We start from the raw sequence: 25,232 nt of genomic DNA on the forward strand, positions 1-25,232 counted from the left end.
TTGTGCTCCCAATGGGGTTTTTTTTTAGTTAGTAGGGGTTCTTTTTTTCCTCCTTTTTCTTTAAAAAAATTCTTAACACTTTATTTTTTTCTTCTTATTATTGATATATTGCTTAGCTTTGTTAATCAGTTATTTGCTAATTTAATTCCTCATTGTACATAATGACATATTGACTTAATGTATCTTTTTATTAATCTTCAATAATAATAAATAAAAAGATTATAAAATGAAAATAAAAGTTTAAAAAAATAACAATCTGACTGACAACAATTATCAGAAATTGGAGTCTAGAAATATTAGCCCGCCCTTTTAATTACTGACAGACGTACTAGTATACTTTACTACCATGTACTTTGTGCTTATTGAATCTTGACAAATACCTTTTGGTGCTTGGCACCTCGTATGTGTGCAGCATAGGCATCTGCACCTGTACAAGACACATCACACAATTCACATCGCAGCTGGCCTTGGGCACCACGTGGTCCACTGGTAGCCTGACTTCCCCCCTTTAAAGCTGCCTCTTTCTTCTTATGCTTCTGACCTTCCAAATGTTCCCTGTAAGTCTTGGAGAAAAGCAGCAAAAAAAAAGGTAAAAATTAAAAGAGGAGATCTGTTTGTACATTCACATTCATTTTTTCAATGATACAATGTTCCAAAATTAAATTGGCCAATTTCATGTTGGGGTGAAAAAGAAAATGTTTTTCAATTTTCAAACTAAGAGCAGTTTTTCCCCACCCTTTTCTCTCAGAAAATCCAAAACTCAAACTTTTCATTTGAAATACTAAAATCTGGACATATACAAGTCTTAATCTGCTGAAATGTCAATATTAAAAGTTAAGCATGGAAATAGTGACTGCATTACTAGCTACCAAATAGGCTAGTTCATTTAACTTGCCAAGGCAGTTTTGCACCAGCCACCAAGTGCATGACTTTCTCAAAAAAATCCAAATTAACAGGTGCAGTAGAACACCATCACCAACAGGTCAACAAGTTCAGAAAAAAAAACTATCTTTACTGCAGCATACATAGTCTTTAAAAGGCTCACTACGTGCGTGAGGATCAAGGATTGAAAAACTAGTCAATACAGTTTCAAAATAAGAGATAAACCATGTAGGATTGAAGAGCCAGATTGCTTGCCCTGATCTTATTTCTCAAGTCCTTACATGCTATCTTGACTTCAACATATCCTAGGATCTGCTTTGTTGCTGGATCAAGATTCTGGAATACTCTATTTCAAGTTGTAGGGGCACCTTCCTCACTTACTGCATCTGATCAAAGCCCAAACCATCTTCAAAGCCATTAGGTTTATGCAAACTGTGCCAATCCTATCAGCACCAAACACATCCTGAAGAATTAAAGACAAAGCCTAGTATGTTATTGAGCCAGATTGTCCAGACAACAGCAAATTTGTTAACAAATTTCACAACATATTCCGGTGATAATAAACCTGATTCTGAATTTGCACTCTGACATATTCTGCAATGTTCCATGGTCAACTCCAATCAACAGAAGGCCTCAAAAAAAATTTAACATACTTTCTTCAAAACTTATTACCTGTGGACCAGCACAGCTAATTTTACAGACGTCACAATAGTGGAGCTGTGGCTGTTTAGGTGGTGGCTTTGGCTTTTGCTGTTTGTTCTGGAAGGCAGGTTTTTTGACGAAAGTGCTTCCTGTATTGGCACTGTTTCCTGTTCCAGTTCCAGTGCTAGTCCAGGTGGTAGCCGGGGGCTTCTGTGGTTGCTGATAATATGATGTAGCAGCAGGGTATACAGCAGCTTCATAACCGGAGTAACTTGATCCTGATAAAGCAAATAATGATTATAAACTACTTCATTATAAGAACATTGGCCATTATAGTTCAATTATCAGCATTCATGCATAATAATGATAGAACAGCAACTCTTAAAATACTGCAATCTTGCCATGTTTAATTTTTGTTTTCATTTTCTTACAAAATGATATTTCCTAATGTTGCTTTACTTCGCAGTCCGGAAACAAATAAGAAGATGGCAAATCAGAAAACCGATTGCATGTTGAATAACATGAGTAACAACTGGTGATATGCAACTTTGCATTCACAAAACTTCAGCTTGACCAGGAGAGCAAAGTGCTGAGAAAACAGAGGCAGGACTACATACACTGCGTGAACATGACACAAGAGGGACATATTGATTTGGCTTGAACGTTCAAGCACAGAGATAAGCGCAACACCAAAACAATAATGGATAAATCGAAGCAGTAACTTACCTGAATAACTGACAGGTGTTGTATTGTATGAGGGCGTCTGTGTATAAGATACAGCAGCGGTGGCTACTGCTGCGGTGGGTTGAGCAGTGGGTTGCACAGTCGTTACCACAGGATACACTGTATAACTCGTGGTAACAGGGATTGGAGTGGGTGCTGGCTTTATTGCAGTAACTTGCCTCGACTGTTGTGTTTGCGTGTATGGTGTAGTAGTCTGGCTGAAGCTAGTTTTTGGAGCTACTAAAAGACAAGAATCAAAAGGAGGTAATGTTATTTGACCTGATGGAACTTGATTACACAGAGTTTTAATTTCAGCTTTGACAATAATGCATTTAAATATATTTGTTCAAATTTACACAAGCTTGAACAATAAACATCTATGATTACTACCAAAATATAAACTAGTATATAAATATTGTTCTTGTCCTTGAGGAAGGACACTTTTCTTCATTGGAATACAGATAGTCCCCGAGTTACGAACATCTGACTTACGGACAACTCATACTCATGAACCGAGGAAGGTGAACGCCGTCCGCCATTTTAAGTCATTGCTGTTGACACTGTGTTGAGTGTGTAACTTTGTATTTGGCTTAAATTTTTCTTAGTAAAATTCACCTTGATCCTTGACCCCCCCACCCCCATTCCGGTTGGCTGGTGGCGCAGTGAGATCAGTGCCGGGCTCGAGAATGGAGTTTCCCCGAGTTTGATCTAGTGACAGACTGCTCTTGTGCTGGGTTGATGTCGATCCAGTGACTCCCGTACCATCCATGCCAAGTTGATATCGAGCTCGCAACTCGACCTCGTAAAAAAAATATTACCACCTCCAGTTTAAATTCTCACGCGGAATATTGTGGAGGATCAAATACCCAAACCCAGCACAACCCCCACTTGTCCCATTTAACCTGTCTCAGTGCGGTGGTCCTTAGGACCCAGCGGAGCTTGGGACCCGCCGCCTGCAGTGTTTTTGTTCCATCCATGGGAAGCGATCGCGATTGAAAATAAAGTGGAAATAATAAAGCGTTTGGAAAGGTGAAACGGCATCGGTCATTGGAAAAGCGTTAGGCTACAGTCAGTCAACGATCAGAACAATTTTAAAGGATAATGGATAAAGTGAGAATAATGGAGCATGTGAAAGGCCCTGCCCCGTTGAAAGCTACAATTATTACTAAGCAACACAGTGGTTTAATTATTGGAATACATAATTTTCTTAAATGTTTTATATACATAGGAAGGTAAATTATATACTATATACTAAGACAAACATTTGATGAACTGACGCTAAATAATACCGATGTACTCGTTCTGACTTACATATAATTCCGACTTAAAAGACGGACTCAGGAACGTAACTCATAAGTAACCCGGGGACTGCCTGATAACATACTAAGACAAACGTTTGACTAACTGACGCTAAATAATACCGGGTGTACTTGTTCCGACTTACGTACAAATCCGACTTAAAGACGGACTCCAGAAAGGAACTTGTATGTTATCCGGTGACTGCTTGTATACAAATGCTTACTAATCTCGTCTCCGTTCTCACATTCAGAGTTTGGAACATTGGAAGAAATAACTGGATGGTTAGGTGGCATACCTACAGAGAGTTGCTAGCTTGTTTCAGTACCCATGTATTTTTTTTTCCAAACTTTTGTGCTGATAGAGAGTCAGCATGTTCCCAATGAATCTACTGGTACTCAAGATACTGATCTGAGAGGACAGACTGCCTCCGCCTATTAAAATATTCTTATTTGTTCTGACTAGATTCAGGATAGTAATGAATTACAAAAGGCAGATGAAATCATACAAATTTCAGGAGACAAATCATTCTGGGTTTTGAAAAATAAAACATCTGGAGTGAGGCAAAACTTGAAAATTGATTGGATCTTTCAAAATGTTTCTTAGTTTAATTCATATGATGTATTGGAACTAAAGTTTAAAGTTCAAAGGAATGAGAGGGACACAAGACCACATATTACACATTGCCTTATTAAAAAAAGTGAAATCTATTTGCTATTCAAAACTATAAAAGTAATTTTTATCTATATTCTTCATCTCTCAGGATCTGAAGTGGAAGCAGAACATCAGCTCCATCCTGAAGAAGGCCCAGCAGCGGATGTACTTCCTGCGGCTCTTGAGGAAATATGGTCTGCCTCAGGAATTGCTGCTGCAGTTCTACACTGCAGTCATTGAGTCTGTCCTGTGCACCTCCATCACTGTGTGGTTTGGAGCTGCCACCAAGCAGGATAGAACCAGACTACAGCGCACAGTGAGGACTGCCGAGTGCATCATTGGAGCCTCCCTGCCCTCTATTGTGGACCTGTACTCTTCCAGGTTGAAGAAGAGGGCGGAGGACATCATAAAGGACTCCTTCCATCCTGCGCACGGACTGTTTGAACTGCTTCTGTCTGGTAGGTGCTTCAGATAACTCCAGACCAAGACTAATAGGCACTGGAGAATTTTTTTCCCTACTGCGGTCACTTTGCTGAACAGTTAACTGCCGGTTAACTGTCGGCTAACTTTTACTTGGATTGCACTACTTGTATGTATAATCTATATTTTCATTTATATTTATCGTTATTATTGTTATGAGCAGAGAGACAACATCTGCTGGAAGTAAATTCCTTGTATGTGCACAGGTACTTGGCGATTAAAGTCTGATTCTGATTCTGATCTGGTGTTCCTGTGGAGATTATTTTTTTGTTTTCACCTGGAATCAGGTAGCTCAGGACAGTCACAGAACTTTTCCCTGCTATATGGCCCAAGTCTCCCTAGCTAGGTCATCAGGAAGCCAAGCTCTAAATTTTACCTAATTCTCACTATTAGGGTTAATTTTGGAAATGCGGCACTTACTTGTCTGATAGTAGGAATCTGTGGCGGTATGCTGAGGTTGAGCAGCAGCTGAGACAGGTTGCTGATAATATTGTTTATCGTAAGTTGGAGCTGTTGCTGTGGAACGTGCATAACTGTAATTGTCCTACATTTCAGACAAGGAAAATACATTAATGACAATATAACAAATAAAACTCTTCTCCAACAAAAAGCATCCAACTTGCCAGCAAGAGCTGTTGTCATTTTGAAAATAATATGAACACTCTGGCACCTGCATTGTGTGTGCAGTAAAGGTAAAGGTAACATTTAGCTTTGGCCATCACTCAGGAGGATTGCATCTTACAGCAAAACTCTAAACTTTTTTTATTAACAAGGGAAAAGTTGGGATATTCCTTACTTTTTTTTCACTAAAAACATGAGTTGAGCTAACAATTTTGCAGTGTGGGATTTGTATACTTCTTACAAACCAGAGCAATATGGCTCAAATGTTAAGGTGTAACACTATGCAGTGTTTGGAAATTTAATAACGTCTATGTGAAATGTTGGAAATGGACTGGGAAACTGGGGAGTTGGGGAAATGAAATGAAATATTCCAGTGAATTGAAACATCTTAGCCTACCAACACAGTGAACAGAAGCAGTGTTCAGCAGAATTACAAAGGCATTTATGAAAACAAAGCTGCTTTCAATTAAGAGTATCACACACCATTAAGGGTATTGAAACATATGCAATGTTTTCTTGGAGTGTATGGATTCCATTGTAATAAACATGTCTAACGGCAATGTTGACCAGCCACTAACATTGTATAGGTACATCCGTAATATAAAAATAAGGATGGTCTAAAGCCACAAAAGTAACACTTTTCAAAAAATTTGAACAAGTACAAATGCACACCTATCACGTGCAAATTTCATACCACTCATGACCTGGACCAGCACTGTCAGCTTTATTGCTGATTACTTAGATGGTCAAGATCACCACTGGTATTATAAAACCAGATTATACTAAATCCAACTGTATACCTTCTATCCATTTTACAATTACATATTTCTCTTACAATAAAGACAAGTAGTTTTACAAAATGAACAAAACTCAATTTTTAAACTTTAATCTGCTATATTCTTTACACTAATTTTTAAAACTACATTAAAAAGGAGATACGCGATGTTCTGAGCTGACAGTTTAGAAGCTATCTATCTTACATACAAAGTTAATTAAGCTTTCTCCACAAGCACCTTAGATGAACCATAGATCAAGTCTGTCATCCAACCCCACTCAGTCTTGTCCGAATTTCCTCCTTGTGCGTAGTACTGCTGCAGAAAGAAACTTTGTGATTCATTGTGGCAATATCAATGCCAATATATATATTATATATATATAAAAAGATATAAACACACAAACTAAAATTCAGTTAAAAAAAAAGTCTTGAGGTGGGTTTTAAGTTCTTTTGTTTGGTGCTTTTAATAAAGATCTTTTCTGGTAACACTTGTGTCAAAATCTGTAACCAAGGAGCCTATATTGACAAAAATCTAAAATAGCACAATTAAGCAAAATGAATATTTACTCAAATTAATCTGATTTTACCTTTGTAGCATGATTATAATTTTCAAATATTTGATTTAGTTTGGGTGGATGAATGGACGATGGCTTGGAAAGACTGGAATTCAACAACTTAAATGTTTTTGAACAAAAATGTTCCCATTTAGCAGGATCAGCAATCCTTATGTGCTTGAAAATTGAGAGGAATTTCTGTGCACAAATCTACACACCTAAAAATACACAAGTTTCTGCTTGCCCATGTAACATTCACTCATTTACAATGGAGAACTATTTCATCCAAAGGTTGCACAACAAAACTAAGGACACCTTACTAATACATGCTGATTCACATGATGAGGGACCATTGAGAAATTCAAATGAAATAAATTAATTAGCACACAGAAATGGATAAAATTTACACTACCTTTCATAACAAGCATCCCTGTATATAGCTAACTATAAAATATAAATATTCACACTGGAATACTGAATCCAAAGTTATGCAAACACTATTGGGGTAATGGTGCTAACACACTGCTCTCTTCCAAGCTGGGCATCCTGATCTGCAGGTGAAACATTTGGCTCCATATTCAAACAACGAGGTTCACTCTGATTACCACGTTTAGGTATGCACATACAGGAATAGAATTCTTTAGAGATTAAGTACTTCACAACAACACTGAGCACTTCTGATAATATGCAGGATTCATCTTTTGAAAAGAATCTTCCTTTGTGATACATCACCAAATAGTTTTATATTAGAAAGCATAAATGCCACATGAAGACATTTTACATCGGACCCTGAACTTTCAAGAAACCGATGTTAAACAACTTTAGTAGTAATTTACACTCAATTAGCTTGATCCATAACTAAAAAGGTATAGGAAACATTTACTTTTTGGAAAACACCATCAATACTGGTCTTGAAAGATGGGTTAAGTTAAGAAAAGCTGCACTAGTTAAATATTCTGAAGGAATCCAATGACACAACTAAATATGTACAAAGTAAACCATTTTTCTAGGGCATACCAGCCCCCAGGAAATGCGTGTGTGGCTCAGGCAAAAACTTTCAATTTGAGTTCCGCAAAGTGTCATGAAGAGTAGCACAGCATCCGATTCTTGGTTCACCCTTACTGATTGAAAAAGCTCAATGCTCATCAAAAAGGCACACACAAGAATAGCAGATTGCATAAAGTAACAGAAGCCAATGGTCATCTGCAGAAATATACTCAGGTATAAATCACTTCTTTCTGAGAAGGAGAGGGAAGCGGAAGAGGATGGAAAGACAACCTTTTCTGGAGCAAGAATACTGGAGTGAAAATTTACTACTTTCCCAAATTAATTGCTGCATTGGATGTTGAAACTTGACTTCAAATTTGGAATTTCTGTAAAACTGCATATTTGATTAGTTTTCTTATAATAACTGCAAATTAATTCTGACAGACTGCCACACAAATGCCTGCAATAATTTTTCCAAAGGAATCAGACAATTTGAACAACTGTATCTTCCACTTTTCTGAAGCAGGAGCCCCTCTGACCAGATGCGATTTCAAATGAGTTTCTTCCCACAATGCATTCACTTGGCACAGCCAGTTTCAGATTTTAGATATAGAGACACAGCACGGCAACAGACCCTTCCATCCGAACAAGCTTCACCAACCAATCACACCCATGTTACCAATTAACCTACTAACCAATATGTTGTTGGAATGTGGGAGAAAACTGGAATACCTGGAGGGCACCAGTCGGTCACAGGGAGCATCTACAAACTCCTTACAAAAAGCAGCCGAATTGAACCCAGAATGATTTTTGACCAATCCAAGCCTCCACTAGCTTTTGCATGCCATCATAATGCATCCCCCTTCAATTATCACACAAGTTTCAGTAAACATCTTTTAGTGTTGAGATGTTAATTGAATTCTATACATTTCTATGAAAACTGATACTTAATCAACAATTGAATACAAACTGCACTTTTTCTAAGGTGTGAATTATGAAAAGAGCACCATTTCCATGAAATTTTAGAAGTCACTACAAGTTGTTGAGTTTATCAGAAGGATGCAGCTACCTCAGCAGAAGATTTAGCTTTTGTTGCTGAAGTTTTAGTTAAGATTTATAAAACTTAAACTGGCGCCATAACTTTGAACTTTGAATACGATATTAAGCAATTTTAGATTAGCTCTTCATACACGTATTTTTAGATGAAATAGCTCCTATAGTTCACCTGGAATCACAGTGGTTAAGGCATCAAATTAGGAACAATATTGGATCTAAGGAGGAGATATATAAATTGGCCCAAGAAAGTAACAGTTTAGAACTCAGCAAAAGAGGTAAATTAGGAGGGGAAAGAGAACAGTAAGTTTGCAGTAAACATTAAAAACTGATTGCAAAAGCTTCTAAAGCTAAGTGAAGAGAACAGTGAAGATAAATTTATGTTATTTCCTGCGAATAAAGGGGAATTTATAATGGATGAAAAAGCAGATAATTGAATAAATATTTTACAAAGTAGGGCAAAAATAGCACGTCAAAGGTTATAGAAGGCAGGAAAATGGGGTTGAGAGGGATAATAAATCAGTCTTGCTGGAATGGCAGAGAAAATTCAATGGGCTGAATAGCCCAATTCCGCTGCTAGGTCTCATGGTCTGAAATGGGTCTTTTTCCAAGTATAGTGAATAGTAATATACTGAAGGATTCAGTGCTAGGACTCCTAGATATCCATAATACTAATGATTTAAACAAGAAAATCAAATGTAATATCTCCATGTTTGTGAAAAGACAAGTTGGATAGTAACGTGAGCAGTGAGGAGGATATAGAGGCTTCAATGTGAATTGAATAGGTTGAGTTAGTTGACAAAGGCATGGCAGATGGCATATAATATTGAAAACTGAGGCTTTAACCACTTTGGTGGCAAAAAACAGGAAGGCTAATTGCTACCTGAGCAGTGAGAGATAAGGAAGGGACAAGGTGCAGACACCTGGGCATAATTCTACAGTTGTTGATGTAAGTATGCAAGCAGTTACATTAGGCAGTTAAGTTGGCAAACGACACATTAGCTTTCATACTGACGTAAGTAAGGGAAGATAGCAAAGGTTGACCATGCTGAAAGTAAATTTATTACCAAAGTAGACCCAATACAACTTTGAGATTCATCTTCTAGCAGGTACCCACAATACAAAGAAACACAATAGAAAAATCACACATAAAGACTAACAAACATCCAATGTGCAAAAAAAGAACAAATAGTGCAATTTTTAAAAAAAACAAGTAATATACAGAACGAGATGCAGAGTCCTTGAAAGTGGGTTCACAGCTGCAGAATCAGTTCAACACAGGGCAATAACTGCTACCCAACCTGGTGACGTGGACCCAAGACTCCTGCACCTCTCACCCAATGGTAGTAGGTAGACAGGACAGGCTCAGGCGGGGTATCCTGGCTGACATGGAAAAGTGAGCTCAATGCCAGTTTGTCTTCTGCTCTTGGCCTTGATGCTTTAATCTGAGCTCTTGGGCTTCAATGATTTAATCTGGCCTGAAGTCAGCTCCAGCAGATAGTCATACCTGCATTTTTGAGAGTTTAGTTCACCGAATAGTGATAGTAAAGTTGCTTTGTTGATTTAGATGTTTCAAAAGTACATTTCTAAAAGGGAAATTACAGACGGCAAATTGCAGTGTAAGCATATTCAGTAGAACAGCTAGTATGTTCCTTGAGCTGCCTGCAAAATGCCACTGTATATTGCCAGTGCCATGATGATTCCTGGGCTGATCAGATTGACGAACAGAGATTGAGACAACAGAGTTTACACATTCAGAAGAATAAGAGGGGGCCTCCCAACTTATAAAATTCTGACTGAACAGACCAGATTCAGGATGGATATGAGATTCTGCAGAAGCTGGGTGTCTTGAGCAACATACACAAAATGCTAGAGGAATGCAGCAAATCATGCAGTATTTATGCAGGTACAGCAGGCAGTGAAGAAAGCTAATGGCATGTTGGCCTTCATAACAAGGGGAGTTGAGTATAGGAGCAAAGAGGTCCTTCTGCAGTTGTACAGGGCCCTGGTGAGACCACACCTGGAGTATTGTGATCAGTTTTGGTCTCCAAATCTGAGGAAGGACATTCTTGCTATTGAGGGAGTGCAGCATAGGTTCACAAGGTTGATTCCCGGGATGGCGGGACTGTCATATGTTGAAAGATTGAAGCGACTGGGCTTGTATACACTGGCATTTAAAAGGATGAGAGGGGATCTGATTGAAACTTGTAAGATTATTAAGGGATTGGACATGCTAGAGGCAGGAAACATGTTCCCGATGTTGGAGAACCTGAGGCCACAGTTTAAGAATAAGGAGTAGGCCATTTAGAACGGAGTTCAGGAAAAACTTTTTCACCCAGAGAGTTGTGGATCTATGGAATGCTCTGCCTCAGAAGGCAGTGGAGGCCAATTTTCTGGATGCTTTTCAAGAAATAGATAGAGCTCTTAAAGATAGCGGAGTCAAGGGATATGGGGAGAAGGCAGGAACGGGGTACTGACTATGGATGATCAGCCATGATCACATTGAATGGTGGTGCTGGCTCGAAGAGCCTAATCCTGCACCTATTGTCTATTGAATAAGCGGTTAACATTTTGAGCATAGAGCCTTCATAATAACTGGAAGGAAGGGGGCAAAAGCCAGTTAAGAAATCAAGAAGCAATTTGTGAGGGGAAGTAGTACAAATTAGTAGGTGACAGGGAAGACTATTTGAGGGAGAAAAGGATGGGGAGGAGACACGGAGAAGCTTGGTGATTGGAGGAAAATGTAAAAAGCTAAAGGAGCAATCAGTAGGAGAGGACAGTAGACCATGGAATAAAGGGAAAGAGAAGGGGAGCTAGAGGGAGGCAATCAGAGAAAGGCGGGGGGAAGAAATGAGGTTGGGAGTAATTACGAATTAAAGTCGTCAATGCTTATGCCATCACATTGGAAGCTACCCAGATGGAATATGAGGTGTTGCTCTTCCAATCTCAGTGTGGCCTCAACATGGCACTAGAGGAGGTCATAGACAGACACGTTGGCAGAATGGGAAATGAAATTGAAATGGGTAACCACTGGGGGATCCTGTCTTTTGTAGAGGACAGAGCTAAAGCAGTTGATGAAGTGATCCCCCAATCTGAATCAAATCTCACCAATACTGAGCAGGATGTACCAGGGACAGTGGATGCCTCTACATCTCCTCCCTCACCACTCAGGAGTGCTCCTACAGCTCCTCTCTCACCACCATTCGGAACCCAAACAGTTCTTTGAGTTGAGATGACACTTCACTTGCAAGTTTGTTGGAGTAATCCGTTGTGTACGATTCTCCCAATGGCTACCCATTTCTAATCAGAATCCAAGTGAAATCAAACAGATTCTTTTCCAAAGTAAAGAAAGATTGCTTAATGTAGCATCGCAACATTCCCAGATTGAGAGTTCGTTTTGCATGGGAAATCATTTCAATTTTCTAATAACGCACATTGGCCAATTATTTGCAACAAATATCCAGAACTAACCAAACAATAAGATACTGCATCATTATGCCAACATTACATGGCATATGCACCTACCCAACTATTAGTCTCACGACATTTCTTTAAGACAATTTCTGCTTCTACTGATTGCAAATCCAGGGGCCTGATTGGTACTACGTATCTCTCTGGTTTGTTAAAATAAACAATTCCATTAATTATTTCAAAGAATTATCTATTAATATTTTTTGCAGAAACCAGCAATTCATTTAATAGAATCTTGAAATTACATCCTACATTAGGTTAAAAAAAAATCCCATACCAGCTCTGATTCCAGCTGTACTCTGCTTTACTACAGAATTAAAAGGTGCTTAAAATTGAAAAGAAAACATGCATACTCTATTGTGCAGATAGAAGCAATAGCCTCCAGATTACTGCTCAAATTTCAATTATGGCATTGCCCAAACTGGAATCAGAAATTATGTAAACATGACAATTATTATCTACCATGGGTCTTATTACAACAAAAAAACTAAAATGTAGCAAAAATACACGATGACTTCAAAATCAGGGCAGCCCATAAAAACTTCCTAACACTGCACACGTGCCATTTCTTAAGAAAGCAGAAATGACATGAATATAAGCATTCCAGATTTCAGTTCTTTAAGCAATTTGAGACAAAGCGGTCTCAAAAATCAGTTTTTTTTGGGGGGGCGGGAAGAGAAAGAAAACAAGAAATGAGACATACAAAGTAATTGGAATGAACTAACAATACAAAATGAATCAACAGGAGTAAGCCATTCAGCCCCTGAACCAATTCCGTCATTCAATTAGAGTACTGGTAATCTTAAAAGCAATGCAGCTATCTTCTGTTAAATAACATATCCTGATAAATGCTCATTGTACAGTTTTAAAACTTCCAATTGATACAGCACCCACACAGATTTATAGAAATAATTCCAGATTTCAAATAATCTTTTCAGGTCAAAATGCTTCTTGATTTCATTCTTAAATACTTTTGTTTCTATTTCTGTGATAAGCCCAAAATCTCCCATATGAAATTTTTACAGGTACAGATTGAACACCCCTTATCCAAAGTGCTTCAGACGGAAGTGTTTAGGATTTCCAACTTTTTTTTCCAGATTTTGGAATATTTGCATCTACATAACAAGATAGCTTCGGGATGGGACCCAATTCTAAAACGCAGTATCAATTTACATTGAATACAGATAATAAATACATCTACCCTGAAGGTACAATTTTTTCATAATTTTTTGCATGGAACAATAACGTGCATTTTGAACCATCAGAAAGGTAAGCTATCACTATCTCGGCCGCCCAGGTGGATAATCAGTGGCTTCATTCTGACTCCAAATCGGTAAGCAGTCCTTGTCTTACATTTGTTCATGAAACACATGTACTGATCCAACGTGTTAAGATTATCATCAGCAACAATCTTGGCAAACTCAAATGAATTTCTCTGCGCTTCATGATCAGCAGACACTTTATCACCACAAGTCTTTTAACAATTTTATGTTGTTCCTTTTCTTAAATTTCTGCAACCAGCCTGCTGAATATTCACACTTTCAATTTTCAGTTCATCGTGATAGATCTTTGCTTATTTCATGATCAACATGCCATTAAGCAGCATATGTTCACTCTTTCAATACATGTTTGACATCTTCAGTTTCCAGTTTATCAAGTGCTTTTCTAATTTTCATTAACTTCTGTTCATTACTTTCAGCATAGACCTTTAAAAGTTTGTCCTTCTTTCTCTTCAGGACGTAGATGATGGTCATTTCAACATCATACTCCTCTACCAGATGCTTCACACTTGCACAGCTGTCAAGATTTTTCTACAACTCGACTTTGGGTTATAGATAAACATAATGTTTTCTTTTCCTTTTCATAGAGGTAACAACAGGCCTTTTAGACATTTTTAACAATATCTTCACAGCACAGAGCAGAAAATAAACACAAAACACTGAGAGTGATGCATGAAAGTCCTGCTGTGATGCCTGCTGAAAACAAACTGCCTACAACAGGGGCCCACTCAGGCTATGTGAGGTCACGTTTCAGATCTGTCTGGTGCACAGAGATCTGCACAATGCCTTGCAAGACTTTCCATTTGTGGTGTCACGTCAGCGCTCAAAATTTTTTTCAGATTTTGGAGGTTTTCAGATAAGGGGGTGCTCAACCTGTATTATTATTTTACCTAAATGTTTGTATCCCCCAAGGAAAGCAACCATCAGCTAGGGAAAAAAATCCATATAAGAAGAAACAAATAGAGCCAGTAATTTGCACTCAGGCTCCATATCATTATTTTCCTTAAAACGTGAACTGCCACTTTTTGCATTTATTAATACAGCACTGATAAATTATGCAATTATTTCAGTGGGTAGCAAAATGCACTAGCTTTACTTTTCAATGACGTTAGCAAATTTCCAAGCATCAACAAGTTCTCTCAAGTGGTCTAATCAAAATGACTGCATTGAGCTACAGATGAATCAGTTTAGCATTTCCCATTACAGAGTAGAAAACACTAGAACGGAACATAATTTAAATACCTACCTCCTAAACACAGGACTCCCTCAGGGAGCCCTGCAGGCAAAACTCTGCAGCAGGAAATGCTATATTGGTTACCTGGTAGTTTTGTGTAGTTGCCGGTGTTTGTTGAGGTGTAGATTCAGGCTGCCTCTGTCCATAGCTGTAGTCTGCCACAGAATGTGCTGTTGGATAACTTCCGTAGGCTGCTGAAGTCACTGGTCTCACTGCTTGTGTGGCAGGCACAGGAGCATAAGCTGCAGTGACTGCATGGGCCGTTGGTGGAGCTTGCTGTACGGTGTAACTGGCTGGCGTGGATGGATGTGAATATGCAATGCCAGTGGCGGGCTGTGTGCTAACGAAAACAAAATCAGAAGAGACGGTTTAAAAAAAAGGAGATGGCACCACAGTTGGGCGATTCTTTGCAAGCTACTCTTAGAAGATCTACTCAAACAATCGAGAAATTAAAACCAGACTTTGTCTGCAAAGGACAGCAGTGGTACAAATGGTAGAACTGCTGATTCACAGTACCTGAACTTTTGTGCTCTTATGCAGAGTTTACACATTTTCCCTTTGTGAGAACGGAGCTTTCCAGATTTCTCCCACATCCCAAAGATAATGCAGTTTGTACTTCGGTTGCCAACGTGTAGGTGGCAGGTGGAATTTGAGGGAAGTTAGTGGGAATGTGGAGAGAATGAGATGAAATTAGCATATAAGGTTTGAGCAAATCGGTGTCTATCTCTGTGCAAATGACTTTTCCTGCCCCTTGAAAGGTTCTACAACATGCTTTGGAACTTTTTTTTAAGGACAAAAGCTGCCTGACAACACCGTACAAATAAATTCTATTTAGTGACAAAAAAATTAGCTCACTTGTCAAGTTCAAGCTCTGTAGCGCAAAAGACAGTTCTTGATATTATTTTCTTACTGGTGTACATATATCAAAAGTTAAAACATGTTAACAACAATTGCTTAAGTTCTATAGAAGTTAACTGTAACATTCAGTTCTAGACTTCACTGCATCATACCATTACTAGTGACAGCAACTGCTAGTAGTTCTCCACAGCTTCCTTGTAACAACATTTCTGAAAAAGTTCAGAAGACTGTGGATTCAGATCCCACAGACGAACGTACAAGAGATGTTAAAAGATTAAGCTATTCTAACAGGCAGGTCAGCACCCAGATTCAAAATTGGCAAAGGGTGTTTTTTTTTATTTAATTTTTCTAGAACATAGTATTGATAAGAACCTCCTGAAAGGGTGATGTTTCACCTGTTACAAGACCCTCAAACAGTTTTTTTGCATGTTAAGTATTAACTCTTGACCTCACAATCTACCTCATCATTGCCCTTGCACTGAATGTCTATTTGGTAAATGTGACAGTATATTATGCATTTTTCCTTGTACTACTTTAAAGTACAGGTACAATGAAATTATGCACATGGTACAGGTGAAAATAATAAACCAATACCAAGCCTTTGAAAAAAGAACAAATACTTGGAAAGGGAAGCAGTCCACTTGCAGAAGGATGCATTGGCTGGTACGACAGAACCAGTATTGGCAGAATTGGGCTCATTGGTCTGCTCTTGCATGGTTTTAAAACTTTAAATTTAGTGCATGCACACCAGGAGTTTATGCTTTTGTCTTATACATGGAAAATTTAGCTCTAATAGATCTGCATCTGTCATGATGTTAAAGGTAGATATATGACATGACAGATTTCTACATTCCACATCCATGACATCCATCACACTTGGGTAAATAAAGTTAAAATGTGAATAGCAGAAGTCCAGATTTTCACATTTGAAAATTGTTAGTGCAACACAACACCACAGCAATGAAACTTCTAACTAGAAATCATCAGTATATTGTAAATAGGAATAAAACAGGATGCTGCAAGAGAAACAACATTTCGAAACAATGACTTATCATCTGGACCAGCAACAGGGAAATCAAACATACTTTAAATTGCAAAGCAGTGTGTGGCGCAAAGGCCAAAAGCAACACAAGACCACAAGATATAGGAGCAGAATTAGGCCATTTGGCCCATCAAGTCTGCTCCATCATTTCATCACAGCTGATCCATTTTCTCCCTCAGCCCGAATCTCCTGCCTTCTCTCTGTATCCCTTCTTGCCCTGCCCAATTAAGAATCTATTAACCTCTGCCTTAAATATATGTAAAGACTTGGCCTCTACAGCCGCCTGTCGCAACAAGCACAATTCAGATTCACCATTCCCTGGCTAAAGAAATTGCTTCTCATCTCTGACTAAAAGAACACCCTTTATTTCGAGGTTGTGTCCTCTGGTCCTGGATTCTCTCACCAGAGGAACATCCTCTCCACATCCACTCTATTAAGGCCTTTCAACATTCGACAGGTTTCAATGAGGACATCCTTCATTCTTCTGAATTCCGGTGAATAAAGCCAAGAGTCATCAAACACTCTTCATATAACAAGCTGCTCAATCCTGTGCTAAAGGGCCTGTACTATGCAGTACTGTTTTTTGTTCTATGCTTAAGCATATTTGAGTCAGAGAAAAGTTTCTGCAGCCTCAATCAATGGTTATGTACATCAAACATGGTAGTGGAGCAGAGACTAGCAATCTGATCAATCATCTTACTGATTGAGAACATTTACTGAAGTACATCATGTATGGACAGTCTGCAAAGTCCTTGCACTGTTTTTCTTTCTTAAAATTTTGTAAGAGCATATAATTGGCAAGTCCAGAATTCACATCTGTCTCTAAATAAGCTCAAGCTACTGGGCACCTGCCTTCTCGAAATGCTGTTGTCCCTATTTGAAGGTACATCTATGTTTTTGAGCAGGGAATTCCAGGATTTGTTCCTTCATTTAAATAATACTGGACCAGTGGGATGATAATTGAAAGGAACCTGCGGTTGGTTCCCTTTGATGGTTGAGCTCAAGTAGGAATTTCTTTTGTAGTCTTAAGGATAGCTCAGAGTTCAAAGTAAATTTATTATCAGAGTACATATACAGTACTTCACCATATACTACCCTATCCTCATTTTCTTGCAGGTATCTGAAGAAAAACAAAGAAATATAATAGAATTTCAGAGAAACTATACAAAAAGACATGTGCAAAAGACAAATAGTAAATAAATAAAGAATATAAGAGAACAAGAGTTGTGGACTTCTTGAAAGTCAGTCCATTGGTTGAGAAATCAGTTCAGAGTTCGCATGATTCAAGTTAGCCACGCTGGTTAAGGAGCCTGACAGTTGTAGGGTAATAACTGTTCCTGAACCTGGTGGCGTGGGAACTAAAGCTCATGTACTTCCTGCCCAATGCTAGTAGCAAGATGAAAGCATGGCTGGGGTGGACAGGGTTCTTTTTGATAAATGCTGCTCTCTTGTGGCAGTGGCCCTTTGTAAATGTGCTCAACGGTGGAAAGAATTTTGCCTGTAATGCTCTGGGTTGTATCCACAAGTTTTTGTAGACTTTTCTATTCCTGAGCATTCGTGTTTCCATACCAGACCATGATGTCACCAGTCAGGGTACTCTCCACTGTGCATCTATAGAAGTTTGTCAAAGTTTTAAGTGACATGCTGAATTGGTGCAAAACTCTAAGAAAGTCGAGGTGCTGTCTTGCCTTCTTTGTGAAGACGCTTAAATGTTAGTCCCAGGATAAATCCTCTCATATGTTGACCCCCAGAAATTTAAAGCTACAAATCCTCACTACCTCTGACCCCCAATGACCACTATCTCATGGACCTCTGGATCCAAGTCCTTGATCATGGAGAACTGAGTGATTATCGAGCATAGGCTACTAAACTCTTAATGAGTCTCCAAATCATTAGTCTAAGCCAGTTCTCCTCAACCTGGGGTCCTTGGACCACTTGCTTTATGGTATTTGTCCATGGTATAAAAAGGATTGGGAACCCCTGGTCAAAGGGGTTTGCTTTGCTCAATACCCTAATATCTTCTTAACTAGGGCAGCATTTCCAAACGAATACATCAAAGTCTTAACAAATGCTTGTTGTAGCTGTACAATTACAAACTCCTTGCATTTGGTTCCTTTATGTTTCATCCATCTGTTTTTTAATTTTGTACTTTACATATACGTACATATAATTCTTTTGATCACTAACATTTAAAAAGTTTTCCACCACATTAAAGACTGGCTTTCATTCTTCCTCCCAGCAAACCATTGAAATTTCCTTAAACATACATCCGTGCTTGCTTACTCACTTTACCTGCCAAAGAAAAAGTACCATTCTCACAGTTAACTTTACCACTTAGCAATTTTAACAAATTGCAAATTAGCTAGTTTTAGCACTAACACCAACACAGAACAGCCTGACAATTTGAAAATAATTCATTGATTCTAACTCAATTTCTGTCCTTAAATACCTTTTCATTCTAAATCATAAGATCCCTATGAGCTATTATACAAGAGCTTCTCAGATGGCATCTTTAGAACCATTTGAAGGCACGTAAAAGAAACAAACAAGTAAAGACTGTGCATCTTGATAACACAGATGAGGTTCTAGCATTTTCCATACTGCTAGACTGCACAAACTGCTCTGTAGTTTACAAATTTGAACAGCAATTTTACGGCAGCAGTACATTGCAATGCATGATTTAAAAACTACTTATAAACTACAATTATACAGTTTAATTAGGACACATTGGGACCATATACATTTAGGTACAACTTAGCGGTTGCCCCAATTATCCGGTTTCATGGAAATAGTTTACAAAAGACAAACTAGCGATTAACTGAGTAATAAATTACATATTTAAATGAAATACAGAACAAATTAGAACACAACCAATACTACAACAGTACTATAAAACTGTGTATCAGTTCTTAGTTATTGGCAGAAAAATTGGCCACCCAGGTGGATTCAACTGATGCTTGTTAGAAACTGTTCAGCAACAATATCCTGTCCCATTTAAGCCAGCATTTTTCTCCAAACAAAGGAAATAACAACAATTTTCACAAATTGTTTTTGTTTGTTAAGAGTTGTCTCAAATAAGTGGCTGCCCCGATTAATTCATGGACTACTTAACCGGATTCCACTGTATATAAAAACATTAGTACAAAAAGAAAAGATGACCAAATAATGGTTTAGTGTACATGGGTTCAATGTCCATTCAGAAATCTGATTGCAGAGGGGAAGAAGCTGTTCCTAAAAGATTGAGTGCGTGTTTTCAGGCTCCTGTACCTCCCCCTTGATGGTAGTAACAAGAAGAAGGCATGCCCTTGGTGATGGGGGCCCTTAATGATAGAGGTCTTCTTTTTGAGGCATCGCCTTTTTGAACACATCTTTGATGCTGGGAGTCTAGTGCCCATGATGGAGCTGGCTGAATTTTCAATTTTGTGCAGCTTTTTCTGATCCTGCACTACTAAATGATCAAGGTTTAACTAAATGATCAAAGAAAATTAAATAATCAGAAAAATACAAGACTGTTTATATCGTGCAAGGCAAAGCGCTCCTCCCCCCAAAAAGAAACACAACACGGAACTGTAGCATTGGTAGCATAGATAAACAGCCTATAATTTTCAGTCTATAGTTAGCTGGGAACCCAAAAACTGGTACTCAACATCCTTCACCTCTTAAGACTTACATACAATAACAGGCTCTGTCTTTACCTAACTTCAGGTAGCAGAATTCAGAACATTACCTTTTGGATGAAAAAAAATCTCAATTCTACTTTAATTAAAATATAGAACAGTACAGGCCCTTCAGCCTACAATGTTATGTAGACTTTTAAATCTATTCCAAGATCAATCTAACCCTTCCCTCTCACATAGCCCTTTTATTTTTATCCACATGCCTTTCTCTTAAGACATAAGCGCAGAATTAGGCCAACTGAACCATCGAGCCTGCTCTGCCATTCAATCATGGCTGATCCTTTTTTAATCTCCTCCTCAACCCCAGTTCCCGGCCTTCTCCCCGTAACCTTTGATGCCATGTCCAATCAAGAAACTACCATTCTCTGCCTTAAATACACCTCCAGTTTTACTGGCCTTTTGGTTAAAGAAAACAGGCCTATCCTAGCCAGTAAATGGGACTGTTTAGAATGCCTTGCCTCAATTAAGTCACTCCTAAGCCAAATAAAATAAAAACACTTTCAATAAAACCAATCTTCCCCAGAAAGCTCAAGATTACAGTTGTTAGATAAAATACAAAACAAAGAGACAAGAAAAATAAATTTCTTCCAACTTTTATGTAACTGTACAAAAGGGAACAGAGACAATAGGTTTATGGATAGGCCTGAAATTAACGAGAATCTTTTTTCCCTCCAAGAACTCCTATCCACTAAATGCAAACTAGCCTCTATAATTACACATTTTCAGAATCTGAAAACTTTGGGGATTTACACTTGGGTAATTAACTCAGGAATAGATTAAGCCAAGCATGATACACAATGTAATGGTTAATGCAAGCTCTGTAATTAAATTAAAATAATATCCTTAAAATACAAAAAATTAAAAAAATCCTCTATTTATTATGAGCAGTCCCTTTCATTTCACAGGATCTGTATAAGAATGTATTGTTCAATCAAAGGTCACTCACTCATAAAATTAATGCAGAGTACAATTACTGGGCAAGATTAGGAATCTTTCCCTTGATTTTGTAATTTTGTCTTGATCAACTTAATTCCTAGATCATAAGAAACAGCAAACACAATATTTAAAATTGTAGTTTTCTGCCAACCTTTACCTTCTTTCTCTTGTAGTCAACAACTTTCTTGAGGAAGTACTGAAATTGAAACCCAGTATTCTCTCAGGTGGATTTAAAAGCTTCTGTAGCACAACAATTTTTACAGATCAATTATTCTCATGCACCCTCATAAAAATTTGTCCTTCAAATCACTGACAACCTGTGGCACTCAAGTTAATAATCTCAATTCTCTTACAACATTAACAGCCTAAGATACTATATTGCCTGAACTATAGGAGACTTTCGTTGATAGTGGTAAGTGCTATACAAATGGAATCTGTGCTTTCCCCCCACCACCTCCTCAACAATTCACTTAGCATGTACAGTCAGTCCTCCTTATCTGTGGGGGATTGGTTCCGGAACCCCCTGTGGATACCAAGAAACGTGGATGCTCAAGTCCCTTATTTAGCCTGGCCAGTGTGGCGGACATCAGGACCCAGCGCAGCTCTGAATCCGCAGTGCTTCTGTTCATGAAAAGTCACGATCATGACTGAAAATAAAGTGGAAGTAATAAAGCAATTGGAAAGAAGTGAAACAGCATCGGTCATTGGTAAAGCATTAGGCTACAGTCGGTCAACGATTGGAACAATTTTAATGGAGCATGTGAAAGGCCCTGCCCCGATAAAAGCTACAATTATTACTAAGCAAAGCAGTGGTTTAATTATTGAAGTACATACGTTTCTTAAGTGTTTTATATGCATAGAAAGGTAAAATGTATACTATATACCCAGACAAACGTTTGACTAACTGACGCTAAATAATACTGGATGTACCTGTTCAAACTTCAAATCCAACTTAAAGACGGACTCAGGAACAGAACTTGCTCATAACCCGGGGACTGCCTGCACTCTAAATCATCTCTAGATTACTTATAGTATCTAAAACAATGTAAATGTATGTAAATAGTTGTTATACTGTATTGTTTAGAGAATAATTACAAGAAAAAATAGTCTGTACATGCTCAAATGACGAGTGCTGGAGGGAGAACTTCTGGGTTTTCCCGATCCTTGGTTGGTTGAGCCCGCGCATGTGGAACCCGCGGATAAGGAGGGCTGACTGTATGTGGTAACCCTGCTATTCAAGTCAAGTCAACTTTTATTGTCATTTCGACCATAACTGCTGGTACAGTGCATAGTAAAAATGAGACGACGTTTTTCAGGACCATAGCTTACATGACACGGTACAAAAACTAGACTGAACTACGTAATTAAAAAAAACAGAAAAAGCTATACTAGACTACAGACCTACACTGGACTGCATAAAGTGCACAAAAACAGTACCAGTATTACAATAAATAATAAACAGGACAGTAGGGCAAGGTGTCAGTCCAGGCTTCGGGTATTGAGGAGTCTGATAGCTTGGGGGAAGAAACTGTTATATAGTCTGGTCGTAAGAGCCCGAATGCTTCGGAGCCTTTTCCCAGATGGCAGGAGGGAGAAGAGATTGTATGACGGGTGCATGGGGTCCTTCATAATGCTGTTTCCTTTGCAGATGCAGCGTGTAGTGTAAATGTCCGTGATGGCAGGAAGAGAGACCCCGATGATCTTCTCAGCTAATCTCACTATCCACTGCAAAGTCTTGCGATCCGAGATGGTACAATTTCCGAACCAGGCAGTGATGCAGTTGCTCAAGACGCTCTCAATGGAATCCCTGTAGAATGTGATGAGGATGTGGGGTGGAAGATGGACTTTCCTCAGCCTTCGCAAAAAATAGACTGCCGGGCTTTCTTTGCTATGGAGCTGGTGTTGAGGGACCAGGTGAGATTCTCCGTCAAGTGAACACCAAGAAATTTGGTGCTCTTTACAGTCTCTACTGAGGAGCTGTCAATGTTCAGTGGGGAGTGGTTGCTCTGTGCCCTCCTTAAGTCAACAACCATCTCTTTTGTTTTGTTCACATTAAGAGACAGGTTGTTGGCTCTGCACCAGTCTGTTAGCCGCTACACCTCCTCTCTGTAAGCTGACTCATCGTTCTTGCTGATGAGACCCACCACGGTCATGTCATCGGCAAACTTGATGATATGGTTCGAGCTGTGTGTTGCAGCACAGTCGTGGGTCAGCAGAGTGAACAGCAGTGGACTGAGCATGCAACTCTGGGGAGCCCCCGTGCTCAGTGTGATGGTGTTGTAGATGATGCTCCCGATCCGGACTGACCGAGATCTCCCAAGCTTCTGCAAGCGTTCCAGTTTTATTACCCAATCAATACTGCTTAATCCAGGTGAGAAACTCTGAGCATGACTTTAATTTCAAACTCCAATTCAATGAATGGAACTGTTCCAGATACCCACAACACAGCCCACATTACAAAAACACTAGATATAGGCTAAGGAAAAAAGGAAGAGATTAAAGATGACCTTTATTTGTTACTTGCACATTGAAACATACAGTACATCATTTGTGTCGACAACCAACAGCCAAAATATGTGCTGGTGGCAGCCCACCATTGTTACCATGCTTCCAGTACCAGTAGACCATGTGAGTGGTGGGTGTGTGGAATGCCCTGCTGGGGGCAGTGGTAGAGGCCGATACATTGGGGGGCATTGAAGAGACTCTTAAGATAGGCTCGTGGATGACAGAAAAATGGAGGGCAGTGTAGGAGGGGTTAGATTGATCTTGGAGTTGGATAAGAGGTCAGCACAACATCATGGGCTGAAAGTCCTGTACTGTGCTTTACTGTTCTATGTTCCAGGCATAACACAAGTCCACAGCTTACTAACCCCTAACCAGTATATGTCTTTGGAAGATGGTAGGAAACTGGTGCACTCGGAGGAAGCACACAGGAAGACCATACAGACATACTTCATTGATCCCGAGGGAAATTGGGTATCGTTACAGCTGCACTGACCAAAAATAGTGTAGAAATATAGCAATATAAAACCATAAATAATTAAATAATAACTTAATCATGCTAAGTGGAAATAAGTCCAGGACCAGCCTATTGGCTCAGGGTGTCTGACACTCCAAGGGAGGAGTTGTAAAGTTTGATGGCCACAGGCAGGAATGACTTCCTATGACGCTCAGTGTTACATCTCGGTGGAATGAGTCTTTGGCTGAATGTACTCCTGTGCCTAACCAGTACATTATGGAGTGGATGGGAGTCATTGTCCAAGATGGCATGCAACTTGGACAGCATCCTCTTTTCAGACACCACCGTCAGTGAGACCAGTTCCACCCCCACAACATCACTGGCCTTACGAATGAGTTTGTTGATTCTGTTGGTGTCTGCTACCCTCAGCCTGCCGCTCCAGCACACAACAGCAAACATGACAGCACGGCCACCACAGCCTCGTAGAACATCCTCAGCATCATCTGGCAGATGTTAAAGGACTTCAGTATCCTCAGGAAAGAGACGGCTCTGACCCTTCTTGTAGACAGCCTCAGTGTTCTTTGACCAGTCCAGTTTATTGTCAATTTGTATCCCCAGGTATTTGTGATCCTCCACCATGTCCACACTGACCCCTTGGTTGGAAACCCTCCTCAGGTCCACCACCAGCTCCCTAGTCTTTTTCACATTAAGCTGCAGATGATTCTGCTCACACCATGTGACAAAGTTTCCCACCATAGCCCTGTACTCAGCCTCATCTCCCTTGCTGATGCATCCAACTATGGCAGAGTCATCAGAAAACTTCTGAAGATGGCAAGACTCTGTGCAGTAATTGAAGTCTGAGGTGTAGATGGTGAAGAGAAAGGGAGACAGGACAGTCCCCTGTGGAGCCCCAGTGCTACTGACCACTCTGTATGACACAAAGTATGGCAAACGCACGTGCTGTGGTCTGCCAGTCAGGTAATCAATATAAACTCCTGACAGTCAGTCAGGAATTGAACCCCAACTGCTGATCACTGACCCTGTTGCAATAACTGCTATGTGTACCATGCCACATAAAGGCTTTCAGAGTGACCAGTGAGTCTTTCCT

At 39.3% G+C, this 25,232-nt stretch overlaps 1 protein-coding gene across 6 annotated transcripts in view; it reads right to left on the reverse strand.

The window, feature by feature from the left end:
- The window catches only part of LOC132406218 (zinc finger RNA-binding protein-like), an 80,310-nt gene that overhangs the window by 49,951 nt on the left and 5,127 nt on the right, over window positions 1-25,232 (reverse strand). For 4 of the 6 annotated variants that reach the window (XR_009516095.1, XR_009516097.1, XR_009516096.1 and 1 more), the window contains exons 3-8: window positions 14,737-14,992; window positions 6,312-6,389; window positions 5,098-5,221; window positions 2,251-2,487; window positions 1,555-1,802; window positions 381-563 (exon numbers count right to left, since the gene is read on the reverse strand). Coding sequence is in view for 3 of the 6 variants with exons in the window: in XM_059991553.1 (XP_059847536.1) it covers window positions 381-563; window positions 1,555-1,802; window positions 2,251-2,487; window positions 5,098-5,221; window positions 6,312-6,389; window positions 14,737-14,992 (1,126 nt within the window). In the remaining 3 variants the exon portion in view is untranslated. The remainder of the gene's footprint in view (window positions 1-380; window positions 564-1,554; window positions 1,803-2,250; window positions 2,488-5,097; window positions 5,222-6,311; window positions 6,390-14,736; window positions 14,993-25,232) is intronic. The other 2 variants (XM_059991554.1, XM_059991555.1) reach the window with 2 other exon arrangements.

This window comes from Hypanus sabinus, chromosome 16 (assembly GCF_030144855.1).
Source record: "Hypanus sabinus isolate sHypSab1 chromosome 16, sHypSab1.hap1, whole genome shotgun sequence".
Taxonomy (NCBI): Eukaryota; Metazoa; Chordata; class Chondrichthyes; order Myliobatiformes; family Dasyatidae; genus Hypanus; species Hypanus sabinus.